Here is a 22,137-nt window from a genome sequence, read left to right on the forward strand (position 1 = left end):
TACCACATCACTGTATTTTAAGCACAAAGCGGTTTATTGTATAGAATTGGGTGTTCACAAATCTGTCAGAGGTGCTGGAGAGATAGGATCTAGACAAGATGTGGTGCTTTTGGAGAATGGCCCACCAAAAAGAAACCAAAATGGATGCTGAGTGCCAATTCACTCGTAACCACCAGAAATTGATTTCTGGAAGAACCCTGTGAGGCTTGGATGAATCTCCGGAAGCAACTGATGACTTTACAAGAAAGACTCATCTGTCTCCTGTCTCCTTCACAGGTCTGACCATGCACTGGCTGTGGAAACTCCAGGGGCTTTGTATCCTGTGGGGGACTTTGGATGTCTAATAGCACTGTCCACATTCATATCAGGCAATTGGCAGCCCTGCAGTGGGGCCACCAGAAGGTCCCTGCCAAGTTTAACTTTGCTAGTGATGTGGTGGGTCACTGGGCTGGCATGGAGAAGATAATGGGGTAGAGAAGAGGCACAGAGTTGGATGGATTGGCTGAGTTCATTAATCACCCATTCATTTAATAAATATTTATTGAGGACTTATGTGTCAGGCACTAGGATGAGCTATGAAGAAGATGTCCACCTCCCTTGAAGGCAGCATGGGGTGGGAGCAAGAGAACATGAGCTTGGCAGAAAGTTGAGCCTAAGAGACCAGTGCAGAGCGGAGTGAAAACCACGGGTGGCTGACACACAGTTTGCTTGCACCTACTGCACATGGTGTGTTGTGACCTCCCAGAGTGAAACAAGGACAGGTGGGTTAAGGTCATAGAGGAGGTGGATTTGGGCTTAATAAGAGAAAATCAGCGCTCAGGACTGCAGCAGTCTTCTCAGAAAGATATGTGTCCTTGTCATCAAGGGTGTGTAAGCAGGATGGCCACTAAGCAGGGATTGCCAAAAGGGCTGCAACATCAGACATCAGAGAAAGTGAGTGATTCAGAAATATCTAATTTTCCTTTCCTGCTCTGGAATTCTAAAATTCCTCCCCACTCACTACTGATCCCGCCACTGCTGTCCCTTGAAGTTCTGTGCGCTTTTATAGAGGATAGAATGATTCATCTTGGCTGGAACAGGGGGAGAGGTGGATCTGTCAGCATGAGCTTAAAAGCATGGTGCTCAGAGGGAGTCGTAACTGTGATGTTGTCATGAGGTCCCGACATCATGACACAACATTAATAGAGAAATCGCAGATGCTGGGCCTCTAGGCTGAAGATGGGTCATGGTGCAGAGTACTCGTAAAAAAATTTGGTCAATATTTTAAAATTGAAAAATTTCAGATAAAAATTTAGATTTCTGGCTTTTCTTTAAAAGTTAGACTTCCTTGGAATAATGAGGAAGGACTTTACTACCATGACTCAGAATCCTGAATCCATAAAAGAAGTGATTTAATAAATCTGCTATGTAAACATCAAAAAAACCTCTCCTTTGAAAATAACACTATAAGCAAAATCAAAAAACTAATGACAACCAGGGGAAAAGTATTCAACTCATATACAGCAAAAATGTTAATATCCCTAACGCAAAAAGAGCTCCTAGAAGTTAAGAATAAGGAGCTGCAACCCAATATAAAAGTGGGCAAAGTATATGAGTGGGCAGTTCACAGAAAAGTTAACTCAATATACTCTGTGGACAAAGCTATGACGAAATAGACACTCTCACACATTACTGGTCAAAGTGCAAAATAGTATAATTCCTATGGAGAGGAATTTTGAAATATCTAGCACAATCACCAATACATTTTCTGTTTGACTTTGTGTCTTTGCTCTCACGCTGTCTCATGGGGATCCCTGAGGATACCAGAGACTCAAGGGAGTCTGTGAAATCAAAACTATTTCAAAGCAAATTGCAACCCTTGTGCAACACTGGTGGGAATGTAAAATGGTACAACTTCTATGGAAAACAATATGGCAGTTCCTCAAAAAATTTAAAATAATTAAATAATTTTAATAATTAAAATAAATACCATATAATCCAGCAATTCCACCTTTGGGTATATATCCCAAAGAATCAGAAGCAGGATCTGGAAGAGATATTTGTACACTCGTGCTCATCGTTGTTGACAATAGCCAAAAGATAGGAACGACCCAATATCCATTAATGGATGAATGGATAAACAAAATTGGCATGTCCATGCAAAGGAATACTATTCAACCTTAAAGAAGAATGAAATTCTGATGTATGCTACAACATGGATGAACCTTGAAGACATTATGTTGTGAAATAAGCCAGACACAAAAGGACAAATTTTGTGTGACTCCATTTATATGAGGTGTCTAGATTAGTCAAAATACCTAGAGACAGGAAGTAGAATGATGGTTACCAGGGGTTGGGAGGAGGCAAGATTGAGGAGTTGTCTAATGGATACAGAATTTCAGTTTTGGATGATGAAAAAGTTCTGGAGATGGATGGTGGTGATGGTTGCACAATATTGTGAATGTGCTTAATGCTGCTGAACTGTACACTTAAAAATAGTTAAAATGGTACATTTTATGCATATTTTACCACAATAAAAAAGGAAAACAAAAATAAATATACAAATAGAGAAAGAGAGAGAAACAAACAAACAAATACATAAATCTAAGGTAACAGTTGCCTTCTTCACTTCCATTCTCTCACAAGTGCACAGTGGCATTTTCCAGAGGCTACATGATAGGTGATCCTGCAACAATGGAAGTGCAGAAACAGAAAAGAAAATCCAACTGTCTTCTTTTAAGGAAGACGATAAAGAGATTTGCAAACATGTAAGGTGATGCCTCTCTTCTCATTATTTTTTTTTGTTTCAGAAAGTATACTTACCTCTGTATCAAAATGTATCTTATTTGTGGTAATATATAATGGGTTTCTTACTGTTATTTTAAAAAGCACACATTTATAAAATTTCTCAGTTTTAATTTCTAATGTAGTAAATATTGATTGATAGAATTCATATAAATAAAAATTCTTCAGGGTTTTTAATACTTCTTAAGAATGTATAGGGGTCCTGAGATTAGAAAGCTGACTATACATTGATAGGGCAATCCCAAGACTGGCATTTATTCTACATGCTTGCGTACCGGCCCACCCTAATCAGTAGGCCTTCTCCTTTTTCAGGCTGGCAAGTGGCCCCCCAGCCCAGCCCTGTGGTGAGTGAGTGGCGATGGGGATGAAGTGATATGGAACTTCAGCCAACGGAGTGAACTCAGCCAGCAGGCAGCCAATGTCCTCTCGGGGGCCTGTGGCCTGCAGTGTGGGAACCGTGAGGTGGTGGTGCTGCCCCGAGTGCCTGAGTGGTGCCTGGTGAGCCTGGGTTGCGTGAGAGCAGGTTGGTAGATGACCACCTCGGCTGGGCACTGTGTACTTTGTGAAAGAAACTGATGGCAGAGAAATGCAACCACCCCTCCCAAAAGATGCCCCCTCAGCATAGCATGCTGTCCCTCCTCATATGGAAATACTACTCTTCTTTCATTTATTTAAGCAAACTATGTGCCAGGCACAACTAGAGGTTGCTAGTATGGTAAACAAAGTATAGTAAACAAAACGGTCTATGTACTCATGGGACTTACAGGTCTTTGGAGAAAGATAACTATTAAACTATTAATTACAAATGTTATTTAATCACAATTTTGACGAATGGCATGAGAATTTTATAAGAACCTATTCAAGAAAAGTTGGCAAACTATGACCTGTAGGCCAAATTCAGCCCACAGCCTGTTTTTGTAAATAAAGCTTTTGGAACACAGCCATGTCCTGCTCACATATTCTCTCGTTGCTTTTGCACGACGATGGCAGACTGGAGCAGTTGGGACAGAGAGCATCTGGCCCACAAAGCCTAAAATATTTACTGTTTGGCCCTTTGCAGAAAAATTTTGACAATCTTGCTATAAAAGGAGACTTGAACTGACTAATCTGTGGGGGTCACAGAAGGCTCAGTGGAAGTTAAATTTGGGCTGAGAGCTGAAGGATGAGTAGGATTTGGCCAGGACAGGAGGCAGAGAAGAGTGCTACAAGCAGAGGGAACACACAGAGGGAAGGGGAGCTTGAAAATTATGAGAGAAGCTGAAAGGATGTCTGTGTGCCTGCAGTCCAGGCAGCAAGGAGGAAGGAGCAGCAAATGAGCCTGGAAAGATGTAGAGGTGCTAAACTGGTAGACCTTGGTAAGCGTTCTGGCCCTTATCCAGTGAGGAATGGCAAACCATGGATGGATTGAGTGATATGATCATTTTCTGTTTGTAAAAAGTCTTTATGGATGGTACATAGACGGTAGGATGAAGGAGTGCAAGAATGGGAGTGGGAAACCCAGATAGGAGACGAGATATGATGGTGGCTTTACCTTGGATGGGGTGGAGATAAGTGGATGGATTTAGGAGACAATGAGGAAGAAACTGATAGCAGGACTTTTTGGTGAATGATATACTGTAGAGGAAGAAGGCCAGGGAGACGAAGAAGTCACAGACACTTGGGCAACTGACTACATGCGGCTCTCTTTCACTGGAAGGAGGAACGCAGGGAGAAGCAGGTATGGGGGTGTCTGGGAAAGACGACAAGTTCAATTTGGTAACTGTTGAGTTGGGGGTACCTGTGTGATGTTCAAGAAGGGATAAGGAGTTCTAATTATGAGATAAATCAGTCCTGGGGATGTAATGTACAGCATGAGGACTATAGTTAACAACGCTGTATTGTATATTTGAAAATTGCTAAGAGAGTAGGTCTTAAAAGTTCTCATGACAAGAAAAAAAATGTGTAATTATGTATGGTGATGAATGTTAACCTATTGTGGTAATCATTTCACATATATACATATATAAAATTATAGGCATACCTCATTTTATCGTGCCTCGCTTCATTGCACTTCACAGATGTTGTGTTTTTTACAAGACCTTCCACCAGCAAAAAGATTACAACTTGCTGAAGGCTCAGATGATGGTTAGAATTTTTTAGTAATAAAGTATTTTTTATGTGGCTCCTGAAGTGTTGAGAGTGGGAAGAAAGTGAGCCGGGGCAAGAGCTATTCAACAGGAGGAGCATGTGAAATCAGCTTCATAAAAGGTGAAAGAAACATAAGACTAGTTATTCTCTGGAAGAATAAAATAAAATTACAAGAGTTTCATCAAGATAGAAAACAAAAACAAAGAAAAACTAAGAGCACTCTTGGCTAAGAAAATGCATTCCGTGTCCCAGTTTGGGGAGAAATAGCCAGTACCTAGAGCACTATGGTGCTGCAGGACCAGGGACAATTCCAAGTAACTTTCCTTATTTTAATGACTGTAGGGGTCTTTGGATACAGGAAACTCCTGCAGGGCATTTTGTGTAAGGTTTGGAGGCATTATATTGGCCTTAGACTGTCAATGGTGTGACATTAGGTAACCCAATTTCTCTCTTTAGTCTCAGTAGACCCCTTACAGCTCTGACAACCCGGGGAAATCTGGGTTCAAATCAATCTCTGATCTTCAGTCCCCTTGTTATTATTACTCCCACTGGTCACCACTACCCAACCTCCCCTCCCCCATTTACTCCCCTCTGGCTGTTTACATCAGGCCTCTCTGGGGTAGAAGACAATCCTCCCTCCCAGTTCTCTCTAAGCCATTTGGCTTCTCCAGGCCTCGTCTTCATGCCCAGGACTATCCAGATGAAAGCCAGACTTTCTCTATAGGCAGCAGGTGTCCAAGGCCAGGGTCATTGTGGCTGGGGATGAAGTGGCCCAGGCAGTGGACACGGTGGCACCTGACTCCCCTTCTCTGAAAACAAACCCACTGATGTCTGAGAAAATCCGAGACGGATGTCTGGACTTCAAGACACTACTACAGTGAGTATCTACGTGTCTTATCCTGGGTTTTCACCAAAAGTGGAAACTAAACCAACTACTTCTGTGCAGGTACTTTATTGGAGAGGTCCAGGAATCAGAATGTTGGGGAGAGTGAAGCAGGGGAGAAGGAAAAGCTAATACAAGAGTTTATTATTGAGTCACTGCATGGATAAGTGGGACTTGATCTGCAGGAACCTTCTGAGGAGCACACAGAATGCCTCTCAGGATTGTCCACTAAAGGATTGACAGTGCTGGCCCATCAGCACCTGACCCCCATTGGTGGAGAGTTGCGTTGCGGGGCATTATCTACCCCACACTTCTGAGCTGCACATGCATGCATGTGGAGCAGGCTCAGAGTTCCATGCCATGGTGGCAACAGAGAAGCCCCTGCGCACAAAGTGAGTCATCCATGGTCCACACTAGAAAGAACACCATATGTGTTGAAACTTGCCTGGAGCTGTTCACTACAACCATTGCTGGAATCAGAGTTTAGGCCAAGAGTGTATGAGGCAAAACACAAGAGAAGGCTAATATACTGAGTTTCCCGGCTCCTCTTCCCACCTTCTGTATCCCTAAGCTAGGCTGCTTCTCAAAGACAGAGGACTCTATGGGTCCTTCCAACTGTCGAAACCAGGACTCGCTGGAAGAATGAGTTTCCCTGTGACATGTCTGAAATCCCCCCCACTAGAGACACATACCTTAGGAAACCCCCAGGGAGAATGAAAGCTTTTCTAATGTCATGGTCTTTAAGATAACTGTCTGAGAAGTAGGCAACATGAGGCCAGCTTTGACAGGCTTGAAATCAGGACACTGGAGGACATGTCTGGGAGAGGTACAGATGCTTCAATGAAATAGAAGAGGGTGCACTGGGGAAAATCATACCAATTGAGCACCTTCTGTTCACCTGGTATCAGGCTAGTGCTCCCAATAACAATCAGATTAACATTTATTGAGTCCTTGCTGAGCAAGTTGCTCATTTTTTTTTGTGTTACAGTTAAGTTTCTCAAGAACTCAATGAAAGAGACAGGTATTGTTGATCTCATTTCACAGATATGGAAAGTGAGACTCAGAGAACTTAAATAAATGGTCCAAAATTACATAGTTAACAAAGTGCCAAACCTGAGTGGTTTTTTCAAGCCCAAGTCTGACTAACTCAGAATCTCATGATCTTAATCACTCATCAGCCCACCACTGAAATAGGTTGGGTGACTTGCCCTTGCCAGCATGGGGGAAGGTGGGAAGAGATGAGTCACCAGGACATCTAGTATCCAGGGCAGATCTGAGAAGGTGACACTCTGTGTCTCTGTCAGAGAAGCATCTACCACTCATTGCTGTATGCAGACTGGAAGCCAAGAAGCAGTTGCCATCTACTTCATCAGTGGGACCAGTAGCCTTCCCAAGATGGCAGAACACTCTCACTCAAGTCTGGGCATCAAGGCCAAGATGGATGCTGAATGAGAAGAGCTCTTTCTCTTTACAGAGAACATTACCACCAGGCCTTGAGACTTTCCTGAGCTCAAATCCAGTTCTACTGGGATGGGCTACTATCTGATGCTTATGAGAAAGATAGTTGGGAAGGGGGACATGAGGGAGTATGGCTTAGCAAGTTGGGCATCCATTGACCTTCGGTGGGACATTTCTGTTTCAGGTAACATAGGATCTCAAAACCTCTTCAGTGCTTTGAGCCGTGTGTCTACTAGGTTGAATGATTAACATAAAATTGATACATGTTTTTCCCCAGATTAATCTATATCTTGTACTTTGGGGTGATGGTAATTTGCTTGATGCTGCCTGCATTCTAAGAAGGCATTTTTGTCAGCAGCAAATTACTTTTTGGGGCTGGCCCAGGGGTGTAGTGGTTAAGTTCACACTCTTCCCTTCGGCAGCCTGGGGTTTGTGGGTTTGGATCCCCGGTACAGACCTATACACTGCTCATCAAGCCATGCTGTGGCAGTATCCCACATCAAAATAGAGGAGGATTGGCATGGATATTAGCTCAGGGACAATCTTCCTCAAGCAAAATGAGGATTGGTAACAGATGTTAGCTCAGGGCCAATCTTCCTCACCAAAAAAAAAAAAATTACGTTTCAAATCCATTGAAGTAGAAGCTGTAATTGGATTAATTAGATGAACTGAGATCTCAGAATTTCTGGATCTCAGATCTCATAATTCAGAACGTCCTTCTGCTCTACATCAACCCCATCAGTGGAATCAGATAATACTGTGCCAAGTTTGTTATGCAATAGTACGTGGCTGTATATTGTAGTTGTAAGTCCTTTTAGTTCTTCTGTGTGACCTGTCACCAGAGCATGGCTACTGACAGACAAGTGACGTGGTTCTACACCCGGGCCACTGAAGTGGAGTGCACTGAACTTTAACTACTAGGCCATCAGGGCTGGCTATGGAAAAATATTTTATTACAAAAAATCTCAAAAACTTAAATGTCCTACTTGTGAGCCTGTGTTACCAGAAAATTAAATTGTTTAATAGAAATTATTTAATGGAAGAGCTATAGTACAATTCAGTTTATAAAAGATGGGAAGATAAATCACTTAAATGTAAATAAGATATTAAATTCCCAGACCCCCCAAAATTTGGTCCTAATAGGCTATGACCCAATTTCCCTACAGAGCTGAAAGCTTTAATCTTCTTGAGGAAGGGACACATACTATGGAGATTCCCAGCCATGGAAGTTCTTCATGTCTAGCCTAATTCATTTTTGCTTTAAAACAGACTGAATACATTTTATTCTGGCCTGAAGAAAGGGAACGAGTTTTTCCCTGTACAAGACCCTTGCCTGTGCTCAGGAAATTCATGATTCTTTGAGAAAAGAGAAACGAAGATCTACACAGCCAAACTTGAACTCTGCAAGGCCTCTTGTCAGAATATTCACTTAGTGTCTTCTGTTAGTAAACATTTCCTGGGTGGTTACCACATGCCAAAACTGTACTAAGTTCTGGGGATAAAGTGAGAGTGAGACCCAATTATCTATTGAGTCATGGGAGCTGGGGTCCCATCTTCTAAATACCTGCCCCTTCTTGATACAGGATGTGTGGATAGATCACCTCTCCTTCCCTCTGCCTGCTCACACTTACACACACGCCTACAGACACACTCAGGTACACACAGACCTGTGCACACACACCTACCCCTCCCCACACATACACACACACTCATGCTCACTCACTCTGGTATGCACTCACATGTATGTACATTTCCTCTATATTCTCAGCATATGGACAGACCTGCAAGCCTCTGACATCATATGGAGCATCTCAGACACAGCTTGGATAGTGACAACTTTTGGCCTCATTTCTGGAGCCCTGGACATGAGGAGGACACATATTTATCCATCTCTTGCCAAAGTTTGACCCACTGGTCATTCTAAACATAAGAGAGGATCCAGTTTGCACCAGATGGTCAGAGTGAGCCCAAGGTTTGCACACTCCAATTTATTGCAGTTTCCTTTAGTTAACCTAATTTTGACTAACCCTGTTACATGGATGGACAGTGTTCAGTAAGCAAGATGAGAATGGTCCCTGCTCTCATAGAGCTCATGTCCAGGGAAGGAGACAGACCCATATACAGATAAAATATATTCAGGGGACAGGCATCATGGGTCATTCATTCACTCAACACATGTTTAATAGGCTTTTGCTCTGGTGTCAAGTGTCAGATAGATGGTGGTGAACCAAGTGTAAAAGAGAAGAATGGAATATTGGAGATGATGCCATCTGTATGTGTGTGTGTGCATATGTATGTGTGTGTGCATAGAGTGCAATCTGCATAAGTGTACAGCTTGAAGTAATTTACCTATGTTAGATACCTTATTACTCAGCTCAAGCTGCTAAAATACTGTAGACTGAGTGGCTTAAACAACAGACATTTATTTCTCATAGTTCTGGAGGCTGGGAGTCTGAGATTAGGGTGCCAGCATGATTGGGTTCCTGGTGACAACTCTCTTCTTAGCTTACAGACGGCTGCCTTTTCACTGTGCCCTCACATGGCGGAGAGAGCGAGCTCTGGTGTCTCTTCCTCTTATTATAAAGACACTAATCCCATCATGGAGACCCCACCCTCATGCCCTCATCAAACCTAATTATCTCCCAAAGGACCCGCTTCCAAATATCATCACATAGGGGAGCTGGGCTCCAGCATGTGGATTGTGGGGGAGACAACATTCAGTCCATAGAAGACACCCATATAACCCCCACCAGATCAAGACCTACAGCATTCTCACCACTGCAGAAAGTGCTCATACCCCCTCATGCCATTGTCCACACCCTGTAAGTTAAGCATTCTTTTGACCTCTACCACCATAGATTAATTTTGCCTCTTCTTGAACTTCGTGTAAGTGGAATCGTACACTAGGTAATCTTTTGTGTCTGGCTTCTTTCACTCAACGTATTCTCTGTGAATGCTGTCCATGTTGTTGCACATATTAGAAGTTTGTTCTTTTCAATTGCTGTATAGTAGTCCATTCTGTGGATCTATCACAACTTCTTTTTCCATCTTATTGTTGATGGACATCAGGGTTATTTCCAGTTTGGGGCTATTATCTATGAGAAGTTTTGAAGAATAAATAGGAGTTTTTCTAGTGGAACCTGATGGGGTGGCCATTAAATAAAATCTATAAACTACATTACCCTGGAGCAACAAAGCAATGGAAATGGATGCATTTTGTTTGTAAATTCATGCCCTATGTCAGACTCTATTTGTGATGGGGAGTTGGGTCATTGACATCCTGGGGCCTCCAGGTCTCTTAAGGAGTTGATGGCCCACACAGACTTTTGTTTGGCTGGCAACAGAGACCCCAGGAGCACACACAGTCATGGATGGCCTCCTTAAAGGTCAGGCATGGTTGGATTCTCTCAGGAGATTCTCTTCAAATGATTCTGTCATTCTCTGTTTTAAACAAATTCTTACTTTGCCTCCTTCCAAAAGAGGATTTAAAGTGGCTTTTAAGTGTCATAAATAGAAGAAAAGAACAACATGAAAACAATGTAAAATTATACAGCCTATTAGGAAAATATAGAGTGGAGATGTTGGGGCGGTGGGAGGACTAAAGAGAGTAAGGAGAAGTACAGCAAATAAATAGATAATTGCATGGTGAACTTCCTGTAAGGCAAAGCAACTAGTGAAATGGGATGATTTTCGTAGCTTATACCAGTTCATCAAAAGCACTCAGAGGAAATAATGGCATGATGTACTAATGTTAATCATTTTTCCTGACATTTTTGCCTAAACCATTTTTTGTAATAAATTCTGCACAAAGCAAAGCATGGGATGGAGGTGGTGTTACATAACAGTTAAGAGCACAGACTGCAAATGCTGGTTCCACTACTTGCTGGTTGTGTGACCAGGGGAAAGTTGCTTAAGTATATGGGTCACAGTTTTCCCCTCTTTAAGATGGGATTGATAATACAAACTCCATGAGGTTATTGTGAGAATTAAATGAGATAGCACAAGGCCTGGCAAGTATTCAGTACTGGCTATTTTTTAGTAGTGCTTCTTCTGAATTGTCTATAGGTGCTTTTAACTTTTCAAAGCACTCTTCTACCTGAATTGTGTCCCTTGGGGACAATAGGGCTGGAATTAATCTGTTATAAAGCTAGTCCCAGGAGGTTAAGGGACTTAACCAAGAGCACACAGCTGATTTGCAACAACAGTTGATCTCTTTCTTGGTGATTGGGGGTTTACGTAATTCTAGAGGAGAGTTTATGGGGGAAAGTCATTAAATTGATGGGAATGGGTTGCCAGGATTTGACAAAAAGATTCCAAATTAGTCCTGGATCTTTTCTTTATAATTATAGGTGGTTACTTCTCTGTCATTTTTGACTTGAGGATGCATGAGAATTTGGGCTCATTTGGACTGAAATAGACACACTAAAGAAGCTAGGATTTAAATCCAGAGTCCACCTCCATAGCCCATGCTGATAACCACTGTGCATGCCAGTTAGTTTGGCATCTGACCTGATGGGCAGTGTCAGCTGGCTCTCTTCTTCCAGGCACTGTCCAGCTACCCAGTCAGCAATGTGGTAGGAGCCCCCAGTGTTCACCGGATGTTGATTCAACAGGATCTTTCCAGGTGATGGGACTTTGGGGGTTGGTGAGAGCCTCTGGTCTATTGGTCCATCCTCCTGCCTCCCCCTCGTACACACTTGCTCATCTATCTGACCCTCTGAGCATAGGTAGCCAGATGAAGCCAATTTTATTGTCAAAGCACCCAGAATCCAGCTCTAGGCCTGGGCAGAGCTCAGTTCTAGGGAGGCTTACGGGGAACAATTACCTCTCTTCTCTTTTTCAGGTACAAGCTCCCACATCTACAGAACTGCTTAAGCAGAGGCGAGACCCTCCTTCCAGACACATTGGAGAAGTGGAGGGCCCAGACAGGACTGGACATCCAAGAATTCTATGGCCAGACAGAAATGATACTTGCTCCTGGGACAACCATGAGCTGGTGAATGTGGTGGACTTCAAATAGCTCTTTGATAGTAAAAATATGAGCCACCATTTATCATGCACTTATTCAGTAAATATTTATTGAGCACATACTATGAGATAGGTATTGACAATTCAGCAGAAACAAAAAAATCAAAGCTCCTGCTCTCATGGAGATAACATTCTAGAGGGAGTTGGAGACATTAATAAATATATGATGGGTGAGAAGTTCTATGAAGAAAAGTTAAACAGGTAAGATGGGGTGAGGTGGGATGAGGGGCTGGTATTTCAGATACAATGGTCAGGAAAGTCCCCTGTAATGGTGTAACATTTTTGAAGAGACCTGAGTTTATCAAACAAGCAGGCACTGTACTAAGCTGCTCAGATTGAAGTGAGAGGTGAGGAAAGGAACACACTAGGACCCCACCTCACCTGCTGAGATACCTTCTTGGAACTCTTGGGGCCCCGTGAGCATGACGTGGACTCATATTGCTCTACATTGTGCCACTTACCCAAACAGCCCGGGTAATCCTTTCCCCCAACTCCTTTCCCCAGTGCTTCTTCTTGGGACTCAGTACTTCTCGCCTCCTGCTCTCCACTCTTTTACCTAACATCCTTCTATGGCTATTGGGTCCCCTGGCAGAACTCCTGAGAAGGCTCATGGTAGGGCTGTGATGTGGAAGAACTCGGTAAATGTGGGGAAGGACAGTGGAGTCGTGGCAAGGGCTTCCAGCCGTTCAGAGGAGGCCATGTTTAGGGACTGCTCCTTTGGACAGCAGCATCTCCTTAGAATTCATTTCAGGATCCAAGCAGAGCTGGTCCTCTTATGGGAGATAATTTAATCCCATATTATTTTAAGGGACTTTTGGTGTCCGTGGTCCCTTATTAAAGTATGGCTCCCTCTGAAGAGATTATAATGTGGTTGTTAGTTCCTCTTCCCTGGGGAGTGGTCAATCAAATTGCTTTCTACTTTAAGGCACCCCCTAGAATGGGGTTCCAGTAAGGGGAGAGCCAAGAAAAGGGGAGGGAGGGAGCCACCAAATGAGAGGCAACTTCAGGACTGTGTCAGGACCTGCTCTGCTGAAGCTTTCTTTCCTTTTTCTGTGTCCCATGACTGTGAGGTTTGCTGATCTGTCCACAATTTTCCACAGGGACTCACTTGCAGAGTTTCCAAGACAATGAAAGTCAAACCTGGCTACCTGGGAACCACCACTCCCCCTTACGATGTGCAGGTTTGTTAGGGGCACTAAGGAGGGAGGGAAAACACCAGTTTTTCAATGATTTATTTATTAAATTGCTCACTGAGGAAAAATAATAGAAAGTAAAGATATTAAAATAATATTTAAAAAAGAGGGAGGGAGAAAGGGAGGAAGGAAGACAGAAAGGAAGAGAAAAGAGAAAATTATTCATATTCTTATCATCCAGAGAAAAGTACTTTGAATAGCTAGTTATATAAATGTATAGCTTCATTAGTTACATAAATGTATACATTTAAAAAAATAGGGGTGAGTCTTAACATACCATTTTGTAACTTACTTTTATCATTGAACAATCTTGAGTGACCATCTTTCCAGTTCATTTAACACCAATCTACGGCAGAATTTTTAATGACTACATAGTAGGTAGTATGGCTCCACCACTCTTTACACCTTTTATTGGTCAATAGATGATTTCCAAATTTTTCACTAGTAAAAACAACTTTGCAATGAATGTGCTGTAGCTAAAATTTTGCTCCTTTCCATTATTTCTTTGGGTTAAACTCCAAGAAATAGAATGTGCATATGTGTATCTATGGTTATATGTGTGGGTGTATGTATCTAAAGGGTAACAATTGATACTCTATTCAGTGTTGTATGTAATTGTCTGCTCTCCCATCTGTGACTATGATAACCATTTACAGATCCATTTTTTAAAGTATCTTATCTCATTCTTGTGCAATCCTGTGAAATAAGCTGTCATTATCTGTTTTACAGACGAAGGCCCTGAGATATAGAGCTTAAGTAGCTCAAAGACAGCTAGTAAGGCAGCAGAGTCATAATTTGAGTTTTGATCTATCTGGTATCCAAGTCCATGGGCCTCAAAGATAATGGGAGGCTATTATATTTCCTGAACTCCTAAGGCCAGAAGAATCTTCCCAAGCCCCTCTGGTCCAGTCTCAGTAAGAGGCTTCTCTTAAACTATCCCAGGCTGATGGATTGGAGATCTAGGTTTAAAACTCTTGTCTTCCCTTGGTTTCTGGTTCTTGTTTTCAGCGAGCACTAGAGCAAAAGGGTCTTCCACTTGACCAACTCAGCTCTTCCATGTTGCCATTCAAGCCATTTCCTGTTATGTAGATGATTCTTCCAATCTGCTTCTTCCTCCAGGTTGTAGATAACAAGGGCAACATCCTGCCCACTGGTGCAGAAGGAGACTTGGGCATCAGGGTCAAACTTATGAGGTCTATAGGCATCTTCTCTGGCTACGTGATGAGGAACCCACGCTCCTCCATCTGTGCCCTGGTGGCGATAGGGGGTTCTAAGAAGGAAGCGAGGGTTCCCAAAGTTGTGAACTTCCCAAGAGGCACTGGCAAGACATAGGGACCAGGAGGGGAGGGATCCAGTGTCCAAGAATGGGTGCTTTGCCAAGAGAAAAGATTGGCCATTCAACCCTGCTACTCTTAGCCTATCACTAAGATCCCATTTGAAGAATCATCTTTCTCTGGACAGCCCTTTCCACCCTCAAGAACTGTTTCATACCAGAAAGCTTATTGCCTCTCAATTATGTACAGCAGTGTTTTTCCAAGGGCAGCCCTGCCCCCACCCCCAAATATCTCCTCTGCTCTATGCCACTGATTTCCTTTAGAGCCATGCTAGACACTACACTGACTATACCATATAGTTGGAGGCATTTTTGTCTTCAGACCTTTCAACATTAGAAATAGATGATTCTTGAGTCTAACTGCCTCATTTTACAGGTGAGGATGGTGAAGCTAGACTCATCTGCTCGTGAGTCGTACGACTCACCCAAGCCCCAAACACATTAAATAATAAATTAAATAATAATCATTGCTACCATTTATTGAGTGTTTACTATATGTTAAGCACTATCCTAAAGCACTTCACATACATTAAACTCATCTAACCCTCCCAATGACCCTACGAGGTTCTTGGAGACAAATTACTTGAGTTCAAAACCCCGCTCCACTATTTACCGTGTGATCTTGGGCAAGTTGCTGATCTCTCATGCCGTTGTTTCCTCACCTGTGAAATATGTATTATGGTATCTTTTGGCATTATGTTGGATATCTAAACGCATTAATATTTGGGAAACACTTAGAACAGTGCTATGTAAGAGTGCGTTAAATAGAAGAATTGCTGTTCTTGTTCTTAATGGAAATTATAACTTCTGTTGTACAGTTGAGGAAAATCGAGCCTCAGAGAAGAGGGCACAGCCACACTGTGTACTTCTTCAAGCATTTCCTGTGCACTCTCCCACTATAATCTCACATGCCAGTGAGATAGCTAAGGCATGGGATTCTCCCTATTCGACAGACGAGGAAACAGACTCGGGAGTTGATGTGTTGACTCAAGCCTGCAAAGTTAATGCCAGCAGGGGTTGCATGGTGACCAGGAGAAAGAGTCAGGTTGGTGGTCAAGAGATTTGACTTCTGGTCTCAGCTCTGCCATCTGTAAAATTTGTTTGGCCTTGAACAAGCCTCTTGATCTCTCTAATCTTCAATACCCCTATTATCCAAATGAAGGGGCTAGACTATGAATACCCTATTCTGCCTTTTAACCAGTGACTGAACACTTAATCTGGATCCCACACCTCAACAGTTGAACAAACACTTGACATAAAGATGCACTAACAAGAAGAAAACCTCAAACCTTCTCACTGCTCATGAACAAGTGCCTCAGCTGAATAGAGGGGCCTGGGCATTGTAGAAATATGCATTGGCCAGGGCACTAGGGGCTTGCTGATGTATCTCTAGAACTTTCAAAATTAACAAAGGAGCCAAGAAAAATGTCTAATAAACTTTGGTGCCCTTGATCAGTGTCATGGAGTGGAGTTGGGGTTAGGATGACCATTGAATCAGTTGGGGAAAATGCCCTAGATCTTGGATGAATGAATGTATCAATATTGTCCATCAGACTAAACCCTGGGGAGCAGGTAAGAGACCCTAGTGGAATAGCTGAAATAAAGAAGGAAGGTCCACTTCCATCTGGGGACTGAGATTGACAGATTCAGGGCAAGCCTGCCATGTTTAGTTGTTCCAGTTGTAAAATGCACAACCTGCCCTCTGTTCATGGCAGCCCTGGGGCAGAGGATTTAGGCTTTGCAGGAACAATGACTCTGTCTTTCTGTGGTCACCAGGACAATCCTGAGAAGACAGTGGCCAACACCCAAGGAGATTTTTGGCTCCTGGGAGACCGGGGAATCAAGGATGAAGATGGATATTTCCAGTTCATGGGGGGGGGGGGGGGGGGGGCGGGGGTGCAGATGATATCATTAACTCCAGCGGGTGAGCTTGGCTTCTGGGCTGGGAAGGGTAACCTGGATCTTTATTCTGGCTGGTTCTAGACTTTGGGGCTGGCCTAGAGGTTGAGTGTCCAGCCTTCTCTGAAGGACAGGTTCTTCTACAGATACCAGATTGGACCCTCAGAGGTGGAGAATGCACTGATGGAGCAACCACACTGTGGTGGAGACAGCAGTAGTCAGTAGCCCAGACCCTATGCAAGGAGAGATGATGGGGGAGCAGCAGCCTGGGGGTCTGCAGATTTGGGAAACAAGGGCAGTTAAGAGCATGGACTCTGGGGGCTGGACAGCCTGGGTCCAAATCTTAGCCCTGTCAGTTATCAGCTGTGTGACCTTGGGCAAGTTACTTAGCCTCTCTGAGCCTCAGTTTCTCATCTGTAAGATGAGGGTCTGTTGTGAGGATTAAATGTGTTAATATTTGTCAAGTGCTTGGAATAAGGCCTGGCACATAGAAGCACCACATAACCTCTATTATTATGGGGCTAAATAGATCCCACTGCTGTTTGGTATTTGAATCAGAATCCAATCCCTGAGCAGAGAAATGAGGAGGAATTTGAGCCAAGATATAGAGCCCCTGAGCCATGGGGTTTACAATAAGAAGAAAGACTCCCCCCCCCCCCCCCCATAATGCCAGGGTTATAGAAATAGGTCCAGATAGAGTCTAATAGAGCGTGGTGTGTGTATAGGGAAAAGTTAAGGTGCAGAGGTGTGGGTCAATGCCCAAGAACATTTCTGTAGGAAGCTGACAATGTCAAACCTCTGGCAGGTATGGGACATATCACCCGTGGAAATCATAGGAGCAACTAGGCAAACGGGGCCTGAAGGGGGATCCTCTACTAAGAAAACTCTGTGTGCCAAGCACTGTACTAAGCTATGCTATATATGAATTCATTTCATTTCCCATAAAGTAAGTATGACAATTGGATCTCCATTTTATAGATGTGCAAACTGTAGATCAGAGAGGTTAAGCAAATCATTTGGGCTCATGGTCCCCAGTCTTTATTTTCCTCTCTTCTCTTGTATCTAGCTTCTCTCCATCGGTCTCTGTTGTCCTGGGGATATGAGGTGAGCCTGGTCTCCATCTACAGTCCTACCTGCCCATCCAATATGCCACTTGAGAGAGAGTTGGAATCTTGGCCATTATTATCCTCAATTTCTCCTTTTCTACTGCCCTGGATATCTGGAGGAGTAATTGAGGGGATATACAGGCGGTGGCTGTGGTGGAATTCTTAACACTGATTTTGCATTATCCCAGGAGATGACGACATCCCCTGATCCCTTCTCTCTTGGCCCTCATCCTCACTGCAGGTACTGAAGGCATTTGTGGTTCTGGCCCCACAGCTTCTGTCCCATGACCCATGTCCCATGTGAAGTCAGTGACAGCCCCATACAAGTATCTGAGGAAGGTGAGGCTTCTGGGCTCCCATCCTTCCCAAACTTGAGGAAGGAGGGATGGTTTTCCTCTTGTATTTCTCTCCTCCAGGCTGAGGATGAGGCCTCTAAGTACAAAGTTCCACCTGACTATGACCAAGAAAGCCCCAAAAAACAATCCAGCAACTGTCCAGATGCCTGAAAATTGTCCTTAGCCTTTAACTCACTCTGAACTGAAAGTCAGATGCTTCCATGGGAACAAGTTCTAGCCAATACCTGGCCTACAGTCCCACTCTCTGCACCGAGGTCTTGCTATAGTATTCAGGATTCTCTCAGTTGCAAGTGACAGAAATCCAGCTTGAAGTTTATTGCTCACACAATTGTTAAGTCCCAGGAGTAGGTGAAGCTTCAGTCATGACTTGTAACAGGCATTCAAATGATGTGACCAGGGATGTCTCTTTCAACCCTTGACTCTCCTTTCTGTATTGGCTTCATTTCTTGAAATGCTCTCCCTTTGTAATGGCCTCCAGAAGCTCCAAACATACATTTTTAGCAGCCTAGCAAATCCCAGTAGAAAAAGAGCATCTTTTTCCCCACAGGCATCAGCAAAAGTCTTCAAGTCAATTCTCTATGGACAAATTCAGGTCATGTGTCCATCTTAAACCAATGCCTGTAGCCAGGGGTTGGGACATTCTGATTGGCCAGTTCTGGGTCATGTGATCACCCCCGGAGCAAGTGCAGGAAGGATGGGAGAGAGAGCTGCCCTACACCCTTGACATGGACTGAGTGAGGGAGGGGTGGCTCCCTCCAGGAAACTGGAAGTGCTCCTACCAGAAAAGGCAAAAAGCATAGAATCTACTATATCTGTTGTCACTCTGGGGCAGAGCATGGAGGTTAACACTAAAGCGTGGAGGTTGACACAGAAGAAGGACCCAGTTTTTGGAGCTGGGTACAAAATGGGAGCTTGCACCAGGGAAAGAAAAACATTTTCTCGTTTTGAGTCTGGGGTAGATGATGAGAGCAACCACGTTAAGCCTAAAGCCCCCAGATTCTATGTAACCTGGATGCTCACTGACGCTTTGTCAGCACAGGCTAATTGTTATAGGCGGCTTTTCTGAGAAGCAGACTCTGGGAAGGAGATTAACCTGCAAGAAGTTTGTTAGGGAGTGCTTTGGCATCAACACCTGGGGAAGGAGATGGACGGGAAGGTAATGGGATTGGGCAGAAGGTCAAGTTGCACGATGATGTGGTTTCAATGGAGGCCTCGGCCAACCCCATGGAGCGTTCTGAAGCTAGAACCACCTTTCAGAGTTTCCTAAAGGGATGGATGGGGTAAGGGGAGGGCCTTTATAGCCACGTGTGGGTCAGGCATGGATGCAGGCTGCCCTAGGAAGGGGGCATGGCCCTGGGAGAGACAGCTCTCCTTAGCTGTGCACTCCCCAAAGAGGTCTGGCAGTGTGGGCGTAAGCCTTTTGTTCCTCCGGGGGGATCTAAGCACATTAAAGAGTCCACCACACAGAATTTCAGCCTTAAACTGATAGAGAGGCAGTGTAGCACAGTCTGTGGAATCAGACTGTTGCATTCAAAATCCATCTTGCCACTTACTTATTCAAGAATCTCTCTGTACCTCAGTTTCCTTATCTGTAAAATGGGGATAATGATGTTACTCTTTCACAGGTTGTTGAGAAGAAGAGTTGATATTTGTAAGGCATAAGGTGCTTAGAAGAGTGACTGACACATAATAAGCATTTTAAAAGTAGACTAGAAATCCAATAACACCAAACATCATCAGAATTTTGAGTTGTAACTGAATATTTGGGGGGGATCCAGAGAAGGGGTCCTATCACACAGTATAACAATGTATTATTCAATAGACGTGTCTCTTTTTTACAAGTCTCTCCTCTAGAATGCCCTGGGCAGCAGGTTCGTTCCACCTCCTCCCTCCTTCCAGAGACCATACTCTTCTGCTCCTTTATCTATCTATCTATCTATCTATCTATCTATCTATCTATCTATCTATCTAATTGAGGTCATATTGGTTTATAACATTGTGTAATTTCAGGTGTACATTATTATATATCAATTTCTGTATAGACTAGTATCTTGCTCACCTCTAATAGTCTACTTTTTGTCTATCACCATACGTATGTGCCCCTTTACCCGTTTCACCTTCCCCCCACCCTCTTCCCCTCTGGCAACCATTAATCTGTTCTCCTTATCCATGTGTTTGTTTATCTTTCACATATGAGTGAAATAATACAGTGTTTGTCTTTCTCTGTCTGGCTTATTTCACTTAACATAATGCCCTCAAGGTCCATCCATGTTGTTGCAAATGGGATGATTTTGTGTTTTTTTATGGCTGAGTAGTATTCCATTGTATATATTTACCACATTTTCTTTATCCGTTCAGCAGTTGATGGGCACTTGAGTTGCTTCCACATCTTGGCTATTGTGAATAATGCTGCAATGAAGATAGGGGTGCATAAATCTCTTTGTATTGTTGATCTCATGTTCTTCATGATATGTAGAGTAGCTTTCTTCTCAGGATTAAACCTGGATCTCCCCTGTGGCTTCCTTCTACCCTCTATCTATACTCTAGGGGCCAAATAATAATATATGTTATGTTATACTGTCTTTGTTACACCTACTCAACCCTGTCCTGGTAGTGTAAAAGCAACTAGACACAATTATAAATGAATAGGCATGGCTGTGTTTCAATAAACCTTTATTTACAAAAACAAGAGGAGGGCTGGATTTTGCCCACAGGCTATAGTTTGCCAAACCCTGCTCTACCCCACTGTGATTTTAACAAACTGCTTCCTCAATAAAGTCAGTCTTGCCTGATGAAGGATTCCAACGTCAGCTGCTAAGAAGATACTTTTCTCATATCAGTATCCCTATTGTTATTATTTTTATTAAACCCAAGACCATCTGACTCCTAAACCAATGCTCTGACGAGCTGAACCACATAATGCGAAGCCTCAATGAATTGTCCTTATCATCGCTATATTAGGATTCAGGAATATTGAAGATGGCGGAGTCCTCTATGTCAAACGTTCCTTTTCACAGGTGAGAAAAGTGAAATTGGAGAGATTTTATAGTTTTGCCAAGGACACAGCAACAGGAAATGACTGAGATGGAATTAAAAACCAGGCTTCCTAACTCTTAGTTGTCTGTTCTCTCTGGTCCAGATTAATAACCACAGCTAATATTTTTGGTTGTTTACCCCATGCTAAGAATGTAGCCTTGAAATCTCATTTTGTCCTCACAACAACTCAACAAAGTTGTTGTTATCCTTCAGCTTACTCAGTGAGGAAACTGAGTCTCATAAAAGCCAAGTGACCTTATCAAAGCCAGGCAAGTGGTAGAGGAAAGACTAGAGCCCAGGGAGTCTGATGTCAAAGCTCAGGTGTCTAACATGTCATGTTGTGTTCACCGTACTGCTTCTTCCCTGTCCTAGAGAATGTCAGAGATAAGTTGACTGACCTTTGTGTCCAGTTCTAGCCATTCTTCTCTTGTCCTTGTCCCAGAGGACTTTCTGAAGCTTCTTATTGCCCAGGGGGTTGCCCTGGGAGTTTTCTAGGCTCACTTCTCACTCACCTGGAGCCTCTAGACTCAAGAGCTTCCCCTCACCCTATTTTTCCTTTGAAAATTCCAACCTCTTTGGGGTCATGAACAGTTCACCCTGGACTGATTTTCCCAACACATGGAGTTTGTCTTGGACCTGCCCAAGACAGTCACAGGGAAAATCTAATGACAACGAGTGGAAGAGATCCAGGTGAGCTGGGGCTCAGTGAGGCCTGCAGGGGCCTTTCCTTTGTATCCTGCCCTTCTTCCCCTTCCATTCCCCTTTGGGTCTTCTGTCTTCCTCTGGGGATATGAGACTATTTATGATAAGACATGTATATGATTTTTGTCTTTCCTTGGTTATGACCTCAAAATCTTTCCGTGTTAGATGTTGAAAGGAGAAAAGGAGGGAATGAGAGAGAGAGAGGAAAGTGATGCAGGGTCAGCAAGCTGAG

At 43.3% G+C, this 22,137-nt stretch overlaps 3 protein-coding genes across 4 annotated transcripts in view; 2 read left to right on the forward strand and 1 right to left on the reverse strand.

The window, feature by feature from the left end:
* The window catches only part of REXO5 (RNA exonuclease 5), a 692,166-nt gene that overhangs the window by 41,661 nt on the left and 628,368 nt on the right, over window positions 1–22,137 (forward strand). The gene's annotated exons all lie outside the window — the stretch shown is intronic.
* The window catches only part of LOC100147307 (protein disulfide-isomerase-like protein of the testis), a 305,575-nt gene that overhangs the window by 23,674 nt on the left and 259,764 nt on the right, over window positions 1–22,137 (reverse strand). The window lies entirely within an intron of this gene.
* Window positions 150–22,002, forward strand: LOC100068270 (acyl-coenzyme A synthetase ACSM2B, mitochondrial). Its single transcript, XM_014730068.3, is given in 20 exon segments — window positions 150–332; window positions 334–460; window positions 3,095–3,307; window positions 5,583–5,619; window positions 5,621–5,788; window positions 7,099–7,251; window positions 9,021–9,084; window positions 9,086–9,176; window positions 11,795–11,876; window positions 12,096–12,225; window positions 13,381–13,461; window positions 14,593–14,691; window positions 16,583–16,678; window positions 16,681–16,730; window positions 16,852–16,900; window positions 16,902–16,950; window positions 18,051–18,101; window positions 18,104–18,150; window positions 18,473–18,478; window positions 21,828–22,002. Coding segments are annotated over 20 exon segments (1,683 nt in total). The 5' UTR covers window positions 150–284; the 3' UTR covers window positions 21,870–22,002.

This window comes from Equus caballus, chromosome 13 (assembly GCF_041296265.1).
Source record: "Equus caballus isolate H_3958 breed thoroughbred chromosome 13, TB-T2T, whole genome shotgun sequence".
Taxonomy (NCBI): domain Eukaryota; kingdom Metazoa; phylum Chordata; class Mammalia; order Perissodactyla; family Equidae; genus Equus; species Equus caballus.